The sequence below is a fragment of the Lachnellula hyalina genome (assembly GCF_007821495.1).
Source record: "Lachnellula hyalina strain CBS 185.66 chromosome Unknown contig00067, whole genome shotgun sequence".
Lineage (NCBI taxonomy): Eukaryota > Fungi > Ascomycota > Leotiomycetes > Helotiales > Lachnaceae > Lachnellula > Lachnellula hyalina.
The window spans coordinates 1-20,863 of NW_022157181.1; the positions used below are offsets into that span (position 1 = coordinate 1).

Consider the following 20,863-nt stretch of genomic DNA (forward strand, 5'->3'; position numbering starts at 1 on the left):
CATCCCCTCCCATCAATCCGCCCCCGGTTCTTGAATAGCGAGGTCTGAAGTCAAAGACCCTCTGCGAATTAGTAAGCCTTAAAAGATCAAAAGAAGGAATTTCACATCAACCAGGGACTGCCACCAATGTTGCTTGTAAAGGGAGGCCACATGAAAAGTTGAAGATCAAAAACCCCGGGAAGGGACAATGGGAAGATGTTTCTTCGAGATCGTAATGAAAGCTATTCCGTAAGGGAAGCGAAGATATTTAATTTACTATTCAACTCCATAAGTCCTCGAGGTATTGGTGTCTTGAATATATTTCTGATCGCACTTATTTACTTTTATTTTCCTCACTATCTGTGTATACAGCAGGCTATCATCAAGCTGGGGGTTCTAAAAGAGCCTCATACTGCCAACTCTCGAGAGCTTTCTAGACTCACGGTGTAGTATCACCATCAACTTCAGTCCACATACCCGGGGTATAATCCGCAAGCCTCTAAAAACCTCGCTCACTCCTCACTTCCAAACTCACTCTCTGTCTTAGTAATTCCAAACTCAGATTCCGATTCAAGGGGACTTCCTCTTCCTTTGTCCATCTTCTCCTCAGCACGCTTGTGTACGATCTGATGCCGTTTCAACTGGTCCAGCCTATGGAAAGACTTGGCACATGTCCCGTATCCACAGGCATGCGTGCCCTTCTCGCCATGGATTTTGCGATGCTTCGATAGATTAGAGGATTCAGAGAATGCTTTCCCACAGATGTTGCATTTTAATGGCTTGGATTTTGTGTGTGTTCGCTCATGGATAGCTGAGCAGTGTTAGTACTGCTTATGTTTCTTTGGTAGACAAGACTTACTACATGCACTTTGTTGTGGAAATGACTTGGAGCAGTATCTGCACTGCCATGGCTTGGTTCCGGTGTGAAGCAATTTATGCTGTTTCATAGATTGCTCGGCGGAAAAGTTCTGGCCGCAAATGTCACACGTTGCACATTTATCTGCAGAGTATTAGCCATGAAAAGTAAGTAAGGATTATAGGATTGCTTACAGCCCGTATGGGTCGCCATATGCCTTTCTAGCTTTCCTCTTTGCGAGAAGCCTGCGTCCGCTGTCCTCTTCTCACGGCGGCCACAATTATGCCAGTGGCAATAATATCCAGAGTATTTATCCAACGTAGTCAGGTGATCGTTTGCGATATGATTCTGTAAATCCATTTCAGAAGTACACATCTTTTCACAAATAGTATGTCCGTTCACCCACTTGCAACAATGAGCTCTGCCGTGGTCTGGCTTTTCATTCTTAGGTATAGAGTCATTAGATAGCACGCTGCTTTGCGGGAGATTAATATTATCTATGCTTGGGAATGGGATAGCCAAATTGTGAGACTCATTCATGTGGCTAATAAATGTAGCTTGGTCTGGGAGACGAGCCTGACACGTGTCCAGTCGGCATGAAAGCATGCCACCGGTCGGCATGGCATGGGCATGATCGAAGTGGTTGTGAAGTCGCGATGGGTCGCAGTATTTCTCCGTTGGGTCGCATGTTACACCTGGACAGCTGAAGGATTTCTCGTCCATGAAGCTGTAGCCATGGCCATTCTCTAAGTGATCAACCATGCTGAGTCCATTATCTAGCGGGATATCCTGCCCTGATATAGGACAGACAAACCTCAATTGAGGATCAAGATGGTCTTGGTGAAAGTGTGGAAACCAATCAGCTTGACTTGGAAATGATGCCTGCTCGCATCCATCCCAACGACAACTGAAGTTGAAGGAACTATTGTCGCTGTTTGGTACGTCAGACGACTGTTCGTTGAAAGGATCCATCGAAGGGCGGAACACGGCACCGACGCCAGACTGCACTTCGGTGCCATATGTTGATGGGTAAATATTCGGCTGAGGGACATGATGTGATGTATATGGAGGATAATGAGCCTGTAAGCTGCCGTTCACCATAGATGGAGGGTTTGGCCACGGCAAATTTGCAGCTGCATGCTCAGGACGGCCGAAGCCTCCGAGAGTTGGATGAATAACATCTCCATTAGACGTTCTGCCTTGGTGAGAGATTGGTCTAGGTGACTGAGGAGTCAAAACCGAGTCATTCCAATCCTTGAGTCTTATATTTTGATCCGAAATGGATAGTTGGGTGCAGGTGTTGGCGTCCAGACATGGATCCGTACAGAAAGGCACGTCACACGTTTCCTCGGTGCAAGGTACTACCAAGTTGCAATCGGGTTCTGCACAAGGAGGGCTATCTGGACAACTGCTACAGCAAGTGCTTTGAGAACCAGCCTCCGAGGGACAGCCCTCCGAGGCGTCTTCCTCGTGCCGAAGAATTTCAAGTGCGATCCTTTTTCGTTTGGAAGACGGACGCGCAGCAACCGACAGCTGAGAGGATCTTGCTCGTAGTTTCAGATGTGAAGTGTCGGTCTTAGGAGGTCGTGGAGGGCGATAAGCCTCTTGGGGAGGTACGAGTATGGGATTAGGCTGAGGGACGGCCATCGATGACCAAAGGTGCTGCATATGTATGTCTTTCCGGCTAGGAAACCCTTCTGATTCTGGTTCTGGTTCTGGTTCTGGTTCTGGATGAACTGTATGATAACGCTCTGACAACCAGATATCAAAAGAAATCCGTCGTTTTACATTTTTGTGTAGGGTTGGGGTCATGGTCATCTTTGGGAGAGAATTTTGAGGGACCTGGTAGTGGTGGTCCATTTTTGCATGTGTGCTGTGCTCAGTGTGTGTACTCGGGAGTACAAGTTACTCTGAATTCTTTCAGCCCAAAGAGCAAAGGATGTCTCAAGTGTTGACGACGAGGGGTTGGAATGATATCAGCACAATTGCCCATCCGGGTACCCAAAGGCTGAGAAATACTCTATGATTCATTGTTTGCCCAATCAGGTGACACAATGTAGAACAAGGCTAGGCAAGGCTGCAAACAGATAGGGCAGAGCAGACAAATGCACAATGGGACGGAAGGGAAGGATACAATGGATAGTAGAATAGACAATGGAATGGAACTGTAATACTGTATGCCTAATGCGTTTTGAAGAGAATTATTATTGCAGGAAGAATAGAGGAGAAGCTTTTAGTATGAGTAAAGAGTCGCATCTCAATCCGTTATCGATAACTCCGATAACATGCTAATACAAGTACAAGTACACATACTGTACATCAGCTTGCGACAACACACCTCACCTTCACCCCTTCTTCAACCACAATGCGCCGTTAACACTTGTCACCCCCCTCCCATTCCCCACAAATACACTCTAAATTCCCCTCCCTCTCCATAAACATCTCTATCCCCTCACAATGGGCAACCTCTGCGGCAAAGAATCCAGCGACCCCTTCGCGCAACCCGGCCGCCTCCTCTCCTCAGCCCCAGCACCCAACACCAACACCCCAACAGCGCCCGCCCCCAAGCATATCAGCAGCCCTCCGCGGAAACTCGGATCATCTAGCGCCACAGCGCAGAGTTCAGCTGCACAGGAAGATGCGAGGAGGAAGGCCGCGGAAGCTGCTGAGGTACGACCTCCCCTCCACTTTCATAACCACCTTATGCACAAGAAAAAACATAAAAAAATCAAAGAGAGGTTGCAAGAAGAGTGTTCATGGAATAGCTACAGACAGCTAACAATTCCGTTACTCCTTTTCATATAGGCAAGAGCGAAAGCAGCGAATAGTAAACCCAAAGGAACCCTAGCTGGCAAGTTAGAGCAGCAGAAGAGGCAGACACGGACCGATACGCTGGAGGCGTCGAGTAAGGATACGCGGCGGGCGAGAGACGCTGATGCGGCGGCGGAGACGAGGGCTTATAACTGAGATACCCCTATACTTACCATTGGGACCTAACTGGGTGAGGAATATGCATATGGTTGATGGATTGAGGAATGAATGGCATAAGATGGATGGTTGATGACTTTTGATGCGGCGTTAGGGTTTTCAAAGCATTGATATGATAGTTGGTCTTGTTAATAGACTTGAGCGGGCCTTTCTTGGACGTTTCTCGCATTTATGTGCGGGTAAATCAAGATGATATACATCCATTACTTTACCATAACTGGGTAGCTGGGTGTGGGTGTTTGGGCACCCGGGATTGTCAAGACTCTACATATCGGAGATAGTTGTCTGTCTACTGGCGAAGAGTTCATTGTGCCATTTCATAAGGAAGTTTATTATAGGTATCTTCAAACAAGGAGAATGCGGAGACCCCCTTGTGATGATAAGGCAAGGTCAGCAACTGTTAGTAGCTCTGCCGAAACGTTATGGATCAAGTTTTGACACAGTGAAGAATGAGGGTTGGTCAAGAGCAAGTATGGGGAGGCCCAAGTGAGAAGCAACAATACAGACGCATCTTGTGACTCTTATATATGCTACAATTATACTAACTAAATGCTGACTACCTAAACAACGTTGTATCTACCACTTGCAGGCGCCCTACCTTCCGCGTCCGCGGCTGCCATCGTTCCTTCCTTGAGCAATCTCATCAATTCCCTCATCGCATTAGTAACCACGACTTCAGTGTCTCCTTCCACGAGAATATACAATTTCGGGTCACCTCCAGCCTGTACGTCCTTTCCGGCTGGATAGAAGCTTCCTTTAGTGGTAATAGAAGTACCTGTTGCTTCCAGGATCTTGGCAACATTGGTTCGATTCGTGACTGCCCATCTGGCTTTCTGGGGAAAGTCATTGATTTCCAAAGTAGCGTGGAAAGCACCAGCATCGGGTCCTTTGTTGTCAATTGGTACTCCCGACCGCAGTTGGCCCGTCTTATTGAGTCGAGCATTGATGGCATCAATAGCAGATGTAACCTTATCAAGAGGATTCTTGCTTCCGCCACCAGATGAGATATTTGCGGGTTCAGTACGATGCACCGTGATCTTACCGTCCAGATCAATACCCTTGGGAACTCCAATCAACTGCGGTGCTGGAGCAGATACTACTGCTGGTTGGACGGTTGACGCAGCTTTGAGAACAGTATCATCTTCTGCTTTATCGTCCTTTTCTTCTTCTTCATCTCCGTCAGTCTTGTGGGTCTTCCGTTCACGGACTCTTGTTGCTTCGCGCTCGGCATCTAGGCGTTCTAAGCCCTTACCACCAAATCCTGAACTGTCTTTCCCTTTGCCGCTCTTGACCTTGTCTCGGAAGGATTTTCGCATTTCGTTGAGCCGTTCTGGGACTGCTTGACCGGACTGCTCTAGAGCTTTCGCTATGCCAATCGAGTATTGTTCCTGGTCTTCAGTTACAAATGTGACAGCGGTACCTGTATTGCCAGCTCTGCCTGTTCGGCCTGCTCTGTGGACATAATCTTCCAGGTGATTTGGGGCATCGAAATTGACCACCAACTTTAGCTGCTTCACATCCAAACCTCGAGCAGCCACTGATGTTGCAATCATAATCGGAGTTACTCCAGCCTTGAAATCGTCAATGGTGGAGTCTCGATCAATTTGATCCTTTCCTCCATGGATAGACATGCAAGGATAGCCTTTCCGCAACAAGTCTGCTAAAAGATCGTCTGCTTTCTCCTGGCGATCAACAAAAATGAGGGTACGGACATCGTCATCCTTGTCGTAAAGCTCTCCTAGTAGCTCAAGAAGTCGATGAAATTTCTCTTTCTCTTCCCTAACTTCCACAATTTGGGTGATCTCTGGCGCAACAACACTCCTTCCTCCAACAGTTATCTCTACTGGTGATTGAAGCGTCTTTTTGGCTAAGGCGTCCATGATACGTGGCATAGTGGCCGAGAATAAGATTGTTTGTCTGTTGGGGCGAATATTCGCAAATATTTTCATCACTTGTGGCTCAAAACCCATATCAAACATGCGGTCTGCTTCGTCCAAGACGACATAAGTCACTCGGCGTAGATTGGTGACTCTGCCAGAGTTTGCTGCTAGGAGATCTATCATGCGGCCTGGAGTACAGACGATGACTTCAGCTCCTCTCTTCAAATCAGCAATTTGGTCTTTAATAGGAGCCCCACCATAAGCGCAGACAGCTCGCAGGCCCATCGCTTTCAAGAAAGGTTTACATTCCTTGTGGATTTGGGTGGCAAGCTCTCGGGTGGGCGTCATGATTAAGCCTACGGGACCATCAGAGCCTTCCAAAGGTCGCTGATCTCGAATGTGACGAAACATAGGGAGCAAAAAGGCGATAGTCTTTCCAGAACCTGTCTTCGCAACACCGATAACATCCCTACCGGACATAATTGCTGGTATGGCTTGCATCTGGATTGCGGTGGGTCTTTCATACCCAAGCTTACGGATCACCTCTAATGACTGGATGTTCAGCCCGCAATGTGACCACTTCTGTACAGGTTTTGGAACGTCTTTGCCGGACACCTTGATACCATCAAGCTCGAGGCGTAGATCCGCTAGCTCATCCTCTGTCATCTCGGATAGCTCCGCTGGCTCTGAATAGAAGTTCTTTCGGAAAGGTTCGAGATCCATGTTGGCATAGTTAATCGTAGGCAAATCCTTCTTTTTCCTCACTTTACTAGCCATAGCAAGTATGTCTTCAGGATCGGCATCCATGGTCTTAAGGTCGACATCGTCGTCCCCAAACAACGCCTCTGGCTCTTGTTGTCGGCTCTTGCTCTGCTTCTTAGTAAACATGCCGGTGACTTTTGGGGCGGCAAAAGGGTCTCCCATCTCGTCCATGAAAGCATCCAGCGGGTCGATTTCTTCATTATCCACTTGAATAGCAGATTGTTCCACTGGGGGTGGAACATCCTCCATGGGGGTATCGCTGGCGGCCATATTCTGCTCCTGCTGTTCCTGAAGTCGCTCTTCTCGTTTTTCGGCAGCCGCTCGGGCAGCGGCGGCGGCTTCCTCTTCGGTTCCGGCTTCCATATCAACGTCTTCGTCGTCTTCCTCTTCAGCACCGTTAGCGAGCGCAGCATCCTCATTTTCGGTGTTTGCCATAGGTAGGGTCGGTAGCTTCTCAAGTTTTTTTCTTCCCTCTTCATCCTCTCCCAAGTCCAAGGTCCGTTTCGAAGTTGCTTTATCGCTGTCAGATTTGGTGCTCAATCCAAATGCACTAAGATTCGCTCGGGCTTTAGGCAACGCTGATGCTATAAACTGATTAGAATTATTCAAAGAGCGTGGGACAATCACGGAGGGGGTAGTTTGGAACGTACCACTGGAACTGCTGTTGAAAGCTGTAGGCTTTTTGTCAGCTTGTAATCCTTTGACCGAAGAATTTAAGGTAGCGGACGCTTTAGTTGATCCTTTCAATGGCAAATCCTTTCCCAGAGTGCTACTTGAGCTTGCCACCGCTTTTTTAGCGATCGCTTTGGGGTCGAATTTTCCCGCATACGGAGTTGGTGAGGTAACTCTGTTTGGAGTTGCTGGAGATGCTGGAGATGCAATATCGGCGGGACCATTGGCCTTTTGATCTATATCATCCAGAAGCTTTCGTGTACCTCCTGCGGCGAGCTCTTTCTCCTTACGCTCCTTGTCCTCTGCCATCTTCTTCTTCCATGCCTCCAATTTTGCCAGCCGCTCGGCCTTTTTATCAGCCTCGCTCTGCGTTGGAGGAGCGGGGACTTTTGGTGCCTGCAGATAAACGTTAGAGTCCTGATATGCTTGCGGGGGAGTATATATACGGACATCGGGCTTCTTTGTAGGTTCAGTCCTGCTTGGAGGTTTTCCACGAGTATCATCTCCTCTGCTGCTACGGGACCATGAATCAGTAGAGTCCTCGCGGCGCCTCCGTGCCCTATCATAAGAATCGTCTCGCCTGTCTCGATAATCTCGCTCCCGACTTCTTCGTCGCCGTCTGTCCGGAGATCGTTCTCGGTCGGCATATCTGCGATCGTCGCGTCTTCCTGATCTGTAGTAGTCGTCGTCTCTACGGTCTACAGACCGATCTCTTCGGCGGGGGCCATCTCGATCACGGTGCCGACGCTGGATATTGTGAGTATAAGAATGCCACGTGAGGTAGAGAACACTTACATCCAAGCTCCTGGAGCGGCGGCGAGGTGGTCCTCGCATATCATCTCTGCGATCGTGTCTGACATCGTCGTCCCTCCTAGCACGTTTGGAGGAGTGTTGGCTACCTGCTGGCGATGGTGAGCGAGAGTCCCTGCGGCGAGCCATGCCCATAGCAAGATAATACTTTCTGGTAGTAATCAAGAGAGAGCTTAAAGTCGCTGGATATTGTCGCAGTTTGGGTCGAAGATTCTCATGTAGGCTGCCGTAGGTGAGACTGTTCGATGAGGTTTTGAGACTCTGGGATATTTTGGAATAAGGTTTACGCTATGCCCGGAACCTACTAGCGGAATTGAGATTGCTTCTTCTAAAAATCTATAGTAAGAGGGACGCGAGGGATGCTACCAAAGAGCATTGCGATTGACATACGTGACTTCCGCATTTGCTCACGCAGAATGGGCAGAAGGTAACAATGCAATTGTGGATTTCTCGAAAGAAAGCTGAAAACCTCCGCTTGGAATGTCTACCGTAGGTCAAGATGTCTTAAATCCGGCATTTCTTCTTTCGGGGGATTTAAGATGTTCTATCAGTTACTTGATTTAGAACTATCATATATATAGTCTAGATACAGTCAATCGATTCACACTTTGTACGCAAATCCATCCTGTGAAGTTGTGATGGTGTTGTTGCATTACGACCAATTTAAAGCGGGGTGCTAGCGTGAAGCTCTACATAGCTGAGCTCTCCCTCGCGTGTCAGAAACGGAAGGGGTAGAAACAGGAACAGACAGGAAACCCGAAAATTCGACCACACAAATAGCTTCCCGACAACGATACCCTCGGTCTCCCACATTCCCCACTCGCTCTGCAATCGGAACATCCAAAAACAAATACTATCGTACAAGATGTTGTCCAGCATTGGACGAGCTGCCCTTCAAAGGGGAGGAGCTGGTGCACGTTATGTATCAACAAACCGAGCGGCTTTCAGCATTTGGAGTCTTCAGCGCGTCAATGCCTCGAGAGGCGCAAACGGAAGCAACACGAAGTCTCAACTTGCCATCTCAATTCCACGTTTCTATACTACAGCTACAAAAACTGTTACGAAGCCTAAGACAACGGTCACGAAGACGACCAAGACAACCAAAACCAAGCCGAAAACCACAGCTAAGAAACCCGTAAGGAAGCCCAAGAAGGCTGCGAAGCCCAAGGCGAAGAAACCCAAGGCGAAGAAACCCAAGAAGCCAACCAAGAAGGTCCTCACCGAAGACCAGCAGCTTAGGGTAGACGTGAGGAGCTTGAAGGAAAGGGCACTCTCCCCGCCAACCGGGGGAGCAAACACCGCATGGAGCATTGTGTTCCAGCAGGAGATCAAGCAAGCTGGTGGTGGTCCTGGCCCCAGTGGAGTAGCAAATTCTGCAAAGACTGCCGCTGCCAAGTATAAAGCACTTTCCCCACAAGAGAAAGAGGTAAGGGTACAAGTCCAGTTGCAAAAACGTTGCTAACAAGTACGTCTGTAGTCGTTGAACCAGAAAGCCAATGAGAACAAGGCTCTTACCGATATCGCTTTCAAGAAATGGGTCGAAACACATACGCCTGAGCAGATCAGAGATGCAAACAATGCCCGTAGCGCGCTGAAGCGAAAGCTGGGCAAGCACCATGCGTACCCTCCCATAACCGATCCCCGTCTGCCAAAACGTGCAGCTTCTGCCTATCTATTCTTCGTAAAGGATAGATTCACATCTGGCGATTTCAAGGGCATTAGCATTGTCGAAGCCACGAGGCTGATTGCAGCTGAGTGGAAGGCTCTTGCGGCCGGCGAACGAAAGGTAAGTACTCGTCCTCGTTCCTACGCTATATTGTACTGATATCCTCGCAGCCATTCGAGGCCCGTTCTGAAGCGGATAAGCAGCGCTACTACCAAGAGTTTAAGACTGTTTACCATCAAGATTCCGCGGGAGCTGCGAAAAGCACCGCTTAGTCCAAACACCTTGTACCACTATCCTTGAACTTTCATTTCCTATCATAAAGGTGTTGAAGCCATGCCGGTGGACGGGTTGGTGTCTTGATATACAAGGCGGTCTTACACGCAGAAGGCGTTGGTTTTATTGTATCTCATGACCTAGGGACGTCGTTAAAGCACGTTTTTCGCGTAGCACATCAATCCTTGGTTGGAATTTTCATTGACATATGCTAAGGATGCCATGGCTAGACCCAGGCTTATTGATAATGAGAAGAGAATATTATACCAATGGACTCTATGTATAAGACAAACCAACCTTCTAGGCTGGTATGTTCGTTGTTTGTCTTGATAGGAGGGGCTACCCGCTTTCCAATTTTCTATGTTTGCTCAAGGTATACAACTTCACGCAATGTAGCAGCTATCAGTGGCACAAAGTCTGGTTCGGACCGTAGCCGTAAGTAACAACTAGAGGGAGTTTTTGTTTTGTTGCATGTCGCAAATTACTGAGCGTCATACAAACAAATTGCATTCCTCCTGACTCCTTAGGCAACTTGTTCTAACCTGACATCTTAGCGTTCTCACCAGCAACCGGCACTGACTCATCATTCAATAACCAAATCCACTCGGTCAATATTCCATCCATTATTCTCAACTACAAGCGCATTGCATTTATGAACAAGACAAATCACATCGATGCCCCTCACCACCAACAAACCAAAATATCCTCGTCACGTGCATTAGGCACCAACATGCCACCCCATCCATCAAACACTTTTGTTGCACATCGCGATTCCGGGAGCGAGCGTGCCAGGCACGTTATCTTAGCATGGCAGAAACGTGCGTGCCGTGTTCTGTTGGTGCAGTTCTGGCATGGCGCATGGGATTGGATACGGAGGTGTGCGAGTTGAGTACGCATGCGCATTGCGGTCCAGGGAGCTGGAAGCTAAAAGCTAAAATTAAGTGGGCTGGATGGAGATTCCGTGGCTGTGGTGTTGGCGTATTTTGGAGACGCCAGGTTAGTGGATGAGATGGATATATGGGTTTGAATAAGGGGAGGGGTTTTGAGAGTTTTGAAGAGTAGGTATGTAGGTTAGTAAGGTAAGTAGTTGAGGTGTTGGGAGAGGAAATAAAGTCGAGGAAGAGGAAGCAATGGGACGAGCACGATACCCTTGGCAATGCGAGCCATAGTAACGTGACCGACCTGGTCTTTGGGCGGTTAGAAGAAAAGTAAGAAGCGCATTGGACTATCATTATCTTTGTTGATAGGAACCCTAATTCCAACTCTCGGGGTTTTTGAGTATCTAATAAGATGAAGAAACTTCAAGAAATTGATCAAAGAAGTTGTACAGTTTCACTGGTGCGTCCCAAGAATTTTCAATGATGGTACCACGAATAAGGACTGGAAGTGTTCAGCCGAGTACTATTTGTGTAAATTTTTATTGCATCTTGCGGTCTATGTCTCAGCCGTATAATCGTGCAACCAACAGCGGTACAACTTCATTTTTATCGTATGTATCGTATCCCGCCATCCACTCAATTCGAACCGTCAAGGTCAGCATAAAATTTGTAGCCAAATGAGGCACTAGGGTCGTTAAATCGTAGCTTCTTGTCGAGTCCATCGATTTTCTTCAAATCTTCAGGCTCAAGCTTGAAATCGCCCTCCAGGTTGGACGATATACGAGAGGGGGTCTTGGACTTGGGAATCACCGAATGGCCGTGGTTGATTCCCCATGCCAACGCGGTCTGCGCACCAGTTTTTCCATACTTCTTGCCAATTTCGACAAGGGTTGGGTCATCCTATATTGTCTTTAGTAGAGTAACAACGCTAGAAGATGATTTCTTACCATCAGTTTGCCCATGTTCTTTCCGCTGTCATAAATCTCGTTTTGGTTTCCAAAGGGCGAGTATTGTGTGATTAAAATGCCCTTGCTCTTGTTGTATTCGCAAAACTCTTTCTGTTGAAGCCATGGGTGGAGTTCAAGTTGGTGTGCAGCAGGAACAACGCTTGTCTCCTGGAGCAAGGTTTCTAATTCTTTCTGCGAAAAGTTTGAAATGCCAATGGCCTTGGTCTTTCCAGTCGTCAAGAGCTTTTCCATAGCCTTATAAGTGTCGACGTATGAGACATCTTCCAGCTGCATCTTGTCGTCTTGCTTTGGCATGGCAACATCGCCAGCCTTGAAAGCAGAGGGCCAGTGCATCAAATAAAGATCAACATAGTCCATTTGGAGATCCTTTAAAGAGGCATCCAGAGCTGGGGCAACATCCTTTGGGACGTGCTTGTTGTTCCAGAGCTTGGTGGTGATGAAGAGTTCAGATCGAGGAATACCGCTCTTCTTGATAGCATCGCCAACCATCTTCTCGGTTCCATAGATAGCAGCTGTATCAATGTGTCGAACGCCAGCCTTGAGAGCATTCGAGACGGCCTCTTCTTGGGAGTCTTTATCCTGCCCTATTGAATTTGAGATTGATAATCAGCATTGCTTCATATATGATAGATGTGTCACGAGACCCCAGATGAGATATATTCAGAGCCCGTAGGCTATCCCGTGTCCCCTCCTGGGCAGAGAAAAGGATCTCTGCTAGTGGAACTTACATGTACCGAAGCCCACGGCGGGAATGGTAGCACCGGTGTTGAGTTTTAAGGTCGTCATGTTGCGTTGCTGTTGTTGAAAATGTGAGGAGATTGAAGAGATTCTTGAAGTGGCGCTTGCTGCAAATCGAGTTGTGCGGGATAACATCTTAAGAGGGGAAAAGAGAGCAAAGTAAAAGTTTAAGTAGTCCTCCTACTACTGCACATTCATTCGGTCATCAACTGGTTACATTCATGTTACGTCAGGTCTTTTAATAATGGTTCCATTCCCCAGCCAGACTACTCATGACGTTACTCGAGTACTGTAAACGCCGAAAAATAGTTTCGGCGATTGTAAGATACCTAACACGGGGTATCATTGTATTTGTAACTGCTTAAAGTTTTGTTGATTTATATTGTTGAAAAAGACTGGTATAACTTGTAGTATCGGTATAGAAATACAAATATTGAAACGAAATATACGTCTGAAATCAATCGAATCCAAAACCAGGCCAAAAACGGGTGGTTGTAAAGCTTTGAGAACCCCACGATTCTTTGGACCCCGCATGCGGGAGCTTCCATTCCATACGAGTAGTGAAGAAATTTGGAAGAAGATGGTGCGGTGTTCTGAAATACAATACTATCGGTACCGGTACTGAGAATAAAGCCGCGCGCCTCACAGCACAACTCCGCCACAATAATCATCACGACCACGAGCCCATGCTATACGCATTGTTGTCCTGGGTCGCGTGAATCCTTTCCTTTTAGACTTCCGACAAGCCCTTGGCGAGTTTCTTCTCCAATCGAAAGACTTCAGAATGTCTTCTTTTTACCACTACCGAGACCATCGATTCCTGCACTCGGCCACTCCATGAATCCCGAGATGTCACTCGTCTCACCTCCACCGTAAGTGAAGCTTCTTCTTGTTAAATATTCCCTTCGCAAGGTCAGAAGCAAACAAACATCTCTCCATCTATCTTTCCTACGTACGACCAGGATGAGGCATAACCTACGCTCGAGAGCCCATCCGGGTCGAATATCAATCGCATTAGCACTGAGCTATGTATTTGACTGGGTGATCATTATCGCTGCGGCGGGCATTGGCGGCGCTTTCTCAGTCGTCACACCGAACAAAAGACCCTTCTCCCTCACCAATCCCGAAATCAGCTTCCCCCATGTCGAGAAAGAAAAGATCTCGACAGCCGTCCTCATAGTTTGCTCCCTCGTAGCACCAGCCGCCATAATTTTCCTCGTTGCCATCCTCCTCGTCCCTGGCCCCACAGTCTCGAAATCTACACCGAAGGCGCTGATATGGAAGAGAAAGCTATGGGAATGGCATACGGGATGGCTAGGACTGGCGCTCTCTCTTGCCGCGGCGTTTCTCATCACCAGCGGCATGAAGAACCTGTTCGGAAAACCGCGACCCGATCTCCTCTCTCGTTGCAACCCCGACTTCGCGAACGCTGCTTTGTATGCCGTTGGCGGATTTGGGACTTCGGGGGAAAGCACGAATCTAGTCTCTCACACCATCTGCCAAAACAAGGACAAGTCAGAGATGAACGATGGGTTCCGCAGCTATCCCTCGGGCCACTCCAGCTTCTCAGCCGCCGGCCTAATCTACCTAAGTCTCTTCCTAGCCTCCAAACTCGGCATCACCATCCCCTACCTCTCCCCATCAGCCCACACCCAAGACCGCTCACAATTCTCCGCCTTCCCATCCCGCGCCTCTCAGCGATCAAGTGAGCAATTGGAAGAGCCATCCGGACACAACGACGCCATAATTGCAGCGCGGAACCAAGCAGCAGCTCCCCCGGTCTACTTGCTTGCAATAGCCATCATCCCGTGGTTCGCTTCCATCTACATTGCTTCTACCCGCTACTCGGATTTCAGACACCATGGCTTCGACATCCTATTCGGATATGTGATTGGTATCGTAACGTCCATTTTTGCATTCCGATATTACCATCTCCCCATCTCGCAAGGCGCAGGGTGGTCGTGGGGCCCTCGGAGTCGAGATAGGAGTTTCTGGGCCGGGATTGGAGTTGGGAATTACGCTGGGAGAGATCCTAAGCACGAGAATGACGGAATAGGCGCGCGGGATCTTGAGGGGCAGCCAAAGAACGATGTTAGTGAAGCTGGAACGAGCTAAGAGGTGTCTGTATTCGGTGTATTGACGATGGTTCTGTAGGATCGGATCGAATTGCTTCCTATGGAAAACTGTGGGAGTAATGCTAATGGACGCCATTTGACGGATGGATATGAAGATGGTGGAGTTAGGGGATGATTTCCGTAATTTATAATGTCAGAGCTATTTCTCGGGAGTACATAGGTGGTATATACCTGATGGCAATTGGGTGGAGTTTTAGAGCTGCATTTTGGATCATCAATGCCTACCCTTTTTAGTACATAATTGGATTGATTAATGGAAACATATTAGTTCCCGGTGCTTGTGATCGTCCATATGCACAGAGCATGAGTGATCACTGTTGCTACTAAGCCTCTCTGTACTCTTATAGCAGCCCATTCGCCTGGATTCTCGCTTGCCACATCAAAAGTTGAGATAAATGTTGCCATTTTCAGGGAGTGATGAGAAGAAGCACGAGGATGTCACACGAATCATAATGAAATCACGTTCAATTAAAACGATGCATGGATTCAAGATTTATAACAGTATTCTTCTTTCTATATCATTATTCATGTCTCATATTCAATATTCACATTATTGGTATCCCTCGCTCCTAACGCCAAACCAGACCAGCTAGTCACAATCCATATTTACCATCCAAAACACTCGGCGTGTAGATAGATGCCCTGGGCTCCAGTCCCCTTGTGCACAGCACGCTCATCACTACATCTAACGACTGTCCTCCGAACATCCGCGTTCAACCCCAGGGGTCCACACACAGCTACTCCCGTCTCTCCCTCGGCGTTCTCCAAGATATCCCACAACAAGTCGTAGAACTCCGGGCGGCCGCTGTGGAATGTAGCACATGGCAAGATCTTGGACTTCGTGCCGGAAGAGAGAGACTCGGACCGAGATTGGATGTTGACTTGGGCGTCGTCCTTTTTTCCTTCGGCGGGGACGACGGTTTTCTCGTCGACTTCTTGAATACTGTCGCCATCTTCGGGGACTTGGACGCAGCAGCAAGGACCGGCGCTCTTGTCGCATGCGCATCCGCATTCCTTGTTTTCATCTCCAGTGTCACCGTTGGTGAAATTCTCATCGCATGTGACGTGGATGCGGATATCGATTTCGATACCAGCGGCGTAGAGAGCGTCGGCTGCTGTGGTGAGCTCTGATGCTGTCCATGCAGTCCAAGAGGTGTTCTTGACAATCCAGAGGAACGTGATGCGTTTGAGTGGGAGTTTGGCCTGCTGGGCGCGACGGGAGATATCGAGGAGGATGGGGAGGGTGAAAGATGTTCCTGTGGAGCCGGAGATCAGAAGGATGCTGTCGAAGCCTGCAAAGTCCGAGTGCGAGTTTCCGTATGGGCCATCGATGAGTGCCATGTGGGAATCTTCTGTGCGGGATGCTTCTTCGGTTGGAAGGAGCGACGTGCTAGAGTTGGAGGTGGAGTTGAGAAGACGGGATGTGAATCCTTTGTGGCTTTTGAGGATGAAGACCAAGTCTCCTCCGTGTGAGTCGGGTGTCGAAGCGATAGTGGCCGGATGGGACTGTCCAATGCCGAATTTAGGTATTGAGAGGAAGACGTGGGACCCGGGGGCCCAGTTCTTGACGGCTTTGCTTTGAATCCGTACTCTTGTTACACCTCCTTCTAGCGCTGTCAACGTCGCACGTCCTGGACGGATGTTATTCCAGGCGTATCTACCAGACCGAGCGAGCCTATCTAGGAGGTAGAGAGCGATTGGTATGTAGATATATACTCTGCTATAGAGAGCTGTGGACGGTAGATGCATCATTACCGCGATGATGAAGCCGAAGAAGGTAAGGATATGCTGAACGACAAAAAACTCGTAAGAGAAGTTACGAATAGGGGCAACAGTGCTAATATTCATCCAGATGAGGATTGCATATGTTGCCCAACCTGTGGGAATGCAAGAATCCGTTGAATATTCAAGGGGTCCCAAGTCGTAAGCATTCCATGAGAGGTGTAGGAAGATCACATGTAGAGTGACGAGGAAGAGCAGGACTCTCGATACCCATCGGTGGATGACATTCAGTCGTTCGTAGGACACACCAGTAGCTAGTCCAATGAGGTTGTTCTTGCCAGCCAACAATATCAGCAGTGGAACTTGCGCAACTGCTAGCCACGCAGCTCTAACTCCGAGGGAAGTAAAGTGCTGTGCTCCTTCCACGTTGTTATTCACAAATTCCAGGAGAATAACCCAAGCTAAGTACACAACCAGAAGTACGATGGTCCCAACCGGTGGCACCTTGAAGAATCGACTATTCCGTGGCGTGTACTGGGCGTAGCCTGCTTCTCGAGAGATAGCTGTTATGCAAGCTATACAGCTCGAGAAGAAATTGGATGGTGAAGCTGGCCGAGTTGTGTTCGCAGCAGCAGCTCTCATTCTTGTGTTGAACGTAGCCTTTTGCAGGACGTTGAAGATGGCGCATATTGCAATGACTCCACAAACCCCATACCAGAAGTTTCTCGCATACATGTTTCCGTCGATTTGAAATTCGGCGTCGTCGAGAATTTGTCCCAGGAACGTGGAGGCTTGAGTGTCATTTGAGAAATCAATGCCAGAAGCATTCAGCGGAGAATCTGACGGGGCACCGCCCATGGTCATACTATCTCCCATATCCATCTTGTAAATAATAACCTATGCGCCGGTAGGTAATCAGTGGCTTTCGTTGTTGGATATCTAAAGTAGTGAATAATCCAATGCGCTTGCACTTCAAAACATTTCTATTCTGAAAGACAAAGTGGGGTGGGTGGTTTGGCGTATGATTCGAGTGATGGTGAAAGTATTTAAGAGCAGGTGCAACAGTGAGAAAGAGAACAGAGAGGAGTGAAGAGCAGAACAGGACAGGAAAGAGAAAGAGAAAGAGAAAGAGAAAGAGAAACAAGCTCAAAGTAGCTCTCTCTATACTATTATCATGGCTTGATAATACAGGTAAGCCCATTAGCCGGTAGACAGCCAGCCATGTGGAGGCAAAACGTACACCTACTCCTAGTTTCCTGTAGCAAATGCTTGTCATGAAGTTCGAAAGCTTGACACTCTTCACATTGCCCACTCCCCCACCCCTGCTGTTGAGTTCGTTTGAGAGCATATGAGCGAGTTTTCTTTCCTATTTGGATTAGCGCCCGCCCAACCCCGAGGACCCACCCCTGCCTCGAAAGGAAACTTGAGCTTGAGCCACTGAGGCTGAATGAAAACCCCACTTTTGCTCTTTCCAGAGTGAGATGAGTTTGTGCTGGCGTCACTTTCTTTGCTATTTCTGTCTTTCTCTTTGCTTCTTTGTCTTCTCTCTTGTTCAGACAGAATTGTCACCATATCAATTCAAGCCAGTTTTATATTATTAACGTGTGATAGATAGTAACGCTTTGAGGAAGCATTTTCCACCATCTGAACACTCAGAACCCACCCTGGACTCCAAAATTATATTGAAATCCCTTTATCGATGGGTAAGATCGAATAGCGAGAGATCGGTACTTGACGGACTGGTATCACAGTCAAGACCAGCGTAAATGTGACTACTTGAATCTGCCACGTATGAACTTAGGGGTAGATCACATATTCATAACAAAGCCAGCTGTTGAGAAAGACTCATACGATTCGTGTGACAAAGAAACATAGAGTCGGGCTTCTTAAGTCCCCAACCGTGCTTTATTGCATAGGATGCTTTATCACACAGGAGATAGAAGAGAAATAGCTTCTATTAGGGGCTATTTGGATCTAGTCTGATATTAGTACATAGACTGCGGGCTTATATAACGAGAGACGAGGCTGAGGTAGGTCATGTAACCGAGATGCGAGAGGATAAAGGAGGGAATCACAAGTCCCGCAGCTCACATGTTACATCCCCACATATTACCCTTCCACGAGGAAGGAGTGTTTGACCACATTAAACAGCGACGACCTCCTGATTATCACGATGAACTACTTCTGTAATGACCGATTCCAAGAGCCTTGAACCTTTCAATATCTCAAATTAAGCGATAAATCCCCGTTCTCGAAAGCATATCATGATGCGAGGAGAGCCGTCCTGGACTCGCCAACAAAGCGGACTGTAGGGACTACAACTCCACAAATAATATAGTAAGCTCTCACTAAGTATCACCTTCCTCTGCGTTTTACGATAATAATTACATCTGCGCACTATAAGAAAAATACCGCTTCCAATATCAAGATATCAAGCTTGGACTCAGAATTGTCAGACCTTGGTCTGGTCGCCTCTCTCTATCCGTTCCACCCTAACCTGAAGCTATCTATGCAAAAGCAAATACCTACGACAGGAGACAGTAAAATTACCAAAGCAAGATGAAAGTTCTGGGACACTAGTTTTAAGAAATAAATATGTAGTAGAGACCACAGAGAAGAAGCGCCTTGCGCGGGTTACAAAGTAAAGTCCCCACATAGCTTTTTGAGAAAGAAGGGCCAAATTTGCAGGACCGCACTTAGACGAGCTCGAAGACGAAGAGATGAAGTACCATGTACTATAACTTCAGATGCCGCAAGGTGCTAGCAGAAAGACAACGTGCGAGCTGGGACCACCTCTCTGTCCGCCTACCCCCTCCACCTGAACACTTCAGGATTAAGTCACTCCATAGAATCTCCAAAGTAGTGAAGTATTCTCAATATCAGCAGACACTTTCTATGCAAGCCACCCCAAGGCTATTGACGAGGATACTTGTGCGCCAATTCCGTCCCAACGCCAAGCAGTGCATAAAACCACCCTCCCTTAGACCTTTCATAGAGACCAAAATCAATCGTAGTGCACTTCAGGACCTCAAACATGCACTACTCAGAGCCAACCAGTAACTAGACCTTCAATTCTCCCCCTTCAATTGCCCCATTTTCTATGACATCCATATCGACCTCTTCTTCCTCTTCCTCCTCGGAATCTTCCGCCTCAACATCTTCCTCGTCGTCCTTAAACCCACTATCGATCTCAAGTTTCCTTAATCGTTTCCGCATATCATCTTTCTCGGAACTTTGCCATCGTATCAACGTGGCTGGGGCGTGGACTTTGAAGCCGTATATCCGTGGAACATATCTTTCACTACTCTTTGTTGGGATGAGAGCTGGGTACACTTGGAATATGATGTTATGGAAGGACGTTCCGAAATAGGCACCATCTATGACCGAATGCCGTGAGGATTTTGGGTTGTAGATGTCTTCGCACCGCGCGCAATAGAGCTTTACTGCCTTGAGATTGGGGTTGTCTGCTTGTCCCATTGGTAACAGGGGATGTGATTTGCACATAACTCGGGGGCATTTGCCAAATTCCGCCTTCTTGTACTTGTCAAGCTAAAGCACATTGTTAGCTTCATTCAGAGCCTATAGTTATGCAACCATACCATCTTTGCTAAGCCTCGTGTGGTGACAATATATCTGGCGTGGACAAGTCCATATAGATGCCTCGCAGACTTCTCAATCGTCTCCCGCATCTCATCGTCACAATCCAGATCAAAAACGTCTGTCACCAAGTCCAGCGCATACTGGTAATATTGCACCTCGGTATTCAGGCCCGTGAGGTTAAAGCGATCCGTAAGGTAATCCTCATCAATTTCGCAAAAGTACTCGTTACCCCGCGAGGAAATGAACTAAAAACAAAATATGTTAGCAAAAGTACAGAAGATAAGCCTGGAAACAATCAATGAACCGTGCGGTGAAATTTGGATGCCAAGTTCCCAATGTTCCGCAGAGGATGTGGCAACATGGAGCCAAGCTGGGGGAGATGCTGATGTGACAATGAATCACACGCCTCAGCATTGCCTGGAAACCATTCTCTTGGCGGTGGAGAGTCCATCGATAACAGTATGGGATGCAGTCTCCTCGTGAGATTAGGGAAACATGACCAAAGTAGCTTGCGAAGCTTGGGAACCTGCAGTCTTCCGCTGTTCCACCAAAAGGCGAGCGGATGATCTTGACGGAGATCCTTGGCATCAATCACGATGCCCTTCTGGTGTTCTGTCCCCTCTGTGCGTACGTGCCTCGTATGCGTTGCTTCGAATGACTTGGTGGATGGGTGCGGGGTCGTCCGCAGAGGCGCCAGAGCACAGAATTCCATCGCATCACCAAGTAACACTCCAGCAAGTCGTCCTCCACTCCCCTTCTCCTTCTTGAGACATCTCGAAGATGTGCTGTACCATCCAGGGAAGCGAGCGCGCCGCGCGCAAAGTTGAATGAAAAGGTTGCGACTTACCCAGTCTCTCCAGTAACTTGTGTAGTCACTGTCGGTCTCGCTGTTGAAGTCGTCCATGGCTCACGTCGCCTTGTAGCAAGTGCTCGAGA

At 48.0% G+C, this 20,863-nt stretch overlaps 8 protein-coding genes across 8 annotated transcripts; 3 read left to right on the plus strand and 5 right to left on the minus strand.

The window, feature by feature from the left end:
* Positions 1-491: 491 nt before the first annotated feature.
* On the minus strand, positions 492-2,695 carry ZAP1 (Zinc-responsive transcriptional regulator; the record flags this gene model as incomplete). Its single annotated transcript, XM_031148882.1, has 3 exons — positions 492-790; positions 839-979; positions 1,030-2,695. The coding sequence occupies 3 exons, from the start codon at positions 2,693-2,695 to the stop codon at positions 492-494; spliced, it is 2,106 nt and encodes a 701-aa protein (XP_031005316.1).
* Positions 2,696-3,292: 597 nt separating this feature from the next.
* Positions 3,293-3,802, plus strand: LHYA1_G003917 (uncharacterized protein; the record flags this gene model as incomplete). The annotated part of the gene is made up of 2 exons (XM_031148883.1): positions 3,293-3,505; positions 3,641-3,802. 2 exons carry the CDS (start codon positions 3,293-3,295, stop codon positions 3,800-3,802), a joined length of 375 nt encoding a protein of 124 aa, XP_031005315.1.
* A 581-nt stretch (positions 3,803-4,383) lies between these two features.
* On the minus strand, positions 4,384-8,208 carry prp5 (Pre-mRNA-processing ATP-dependent RNA helicase; the record flags this gene model as incomplete). The annotated part of the gene is made up of 3 exons (XM_031148884.1): positions 4,384-7,049; positions 7,116-7,884; positions 7,933-8,208. Coding segments are annotated over 3 exons (3,711 nt in total), but the record flags the coding sequence as incomplete, so codon positions are not given.
* Positions 8,209-8,812: 604 nt separating this feature from the next.
* On the plus strand, positions 8,813-9,885 carry NHP6 (Non-histone chromosomal protein; the record flags this gene model as incomplete). The annotated part of the gene is made up of 3 exons (XM_031148885.1): positions 8,813-9,373; positions 9,425-9,733; positions 9,784-9,885. The coding sequence occupies 3 exons, from the start codon at positions 8,813-8,815 to the stop codon at positions 9,883-9,885; spliced, it is 972 nt and encodes a 323-aa protein (XP_031005317.1).
* A 1,515-nt stretch (positions 9,886-11,400) lies between these two features.
* LHYA1_G003920 (putative oxidoreductase) lies at positions 11,401-12,605 on the minus strand (the record flags this gene model as incomplete). The annotated part of the gene is made up of 3 exons (XM_031148886.1): positions 11,401-11,664; positions 11,712-12,316; positions 12,461-12,605. 3 exons carry the CDS (start codon positions 12,603-12,605, stop codon positions 11,401-11,403), a joined length of 1,014 nt encoding a protein of 337 aa, XP_031005337.1.
* An 828-nt stretch (positions 12,606-13,433) lies between these two features.
* Positions 13,434-14,720, plus strand: DPP1_1 (Diacylglycerol pyrophosphate phosphatase; the record flags this gene model as incomplete). Its single annotated transcript, XM_031148887.1, has 2 exons — positions 13,434-14,561; positions 14,625-14,720. The coding sequence occupies 2 exons, from the start codon at positions 13,434-13,436 to the stop codon at positions 14,718-14,720; spliced, it is 1,224 nt and encodes a 407-aa protein (XP_031005338.1).
* A 491-nt stretch (positions 14,721-15,211) lies between these two features.
* On the minus strand, positions 15,212-17,209 carry FRE7_2 (Ferric/cupric reductase transmembrane component; the record flags this gene model as incomplete). The annotated part of the gene is made up of 1 exon (XM_031148888.1): positions 15,212-17,209. The coding sequence occupies one exon, from the start codon at positions 17,207-17,209 to the stop codon at positions 15,212-15,214; it is 1,998 nt and encodes a 665-aa protein (XP_031005335.1).
* A 2,178-nt stretch (positions 17,210-19,387) lies between these two features.
* ckb-2 (Casein kinase II subunit beta-2) lies at positions 19,388-20,831 on the minus strand (the record flags this gene model as incomplete). Its single annotated transcript, XM_031148889.1, has 3 exons — positions 19,388-19,876; positions 19,927-20,172; positions 20,232-20,831. The coding sequence occupies 3 exons, from the start codon at positions 20,829-20,831 to the stop codon at positions 19,388-19,390; spliced, it is 1,335 nt and encodes a 444-aa protein (XP_031005336.1).
* Between the last annotated feature and the right edge of the window lie 32 nt (positions 20,832-20,863).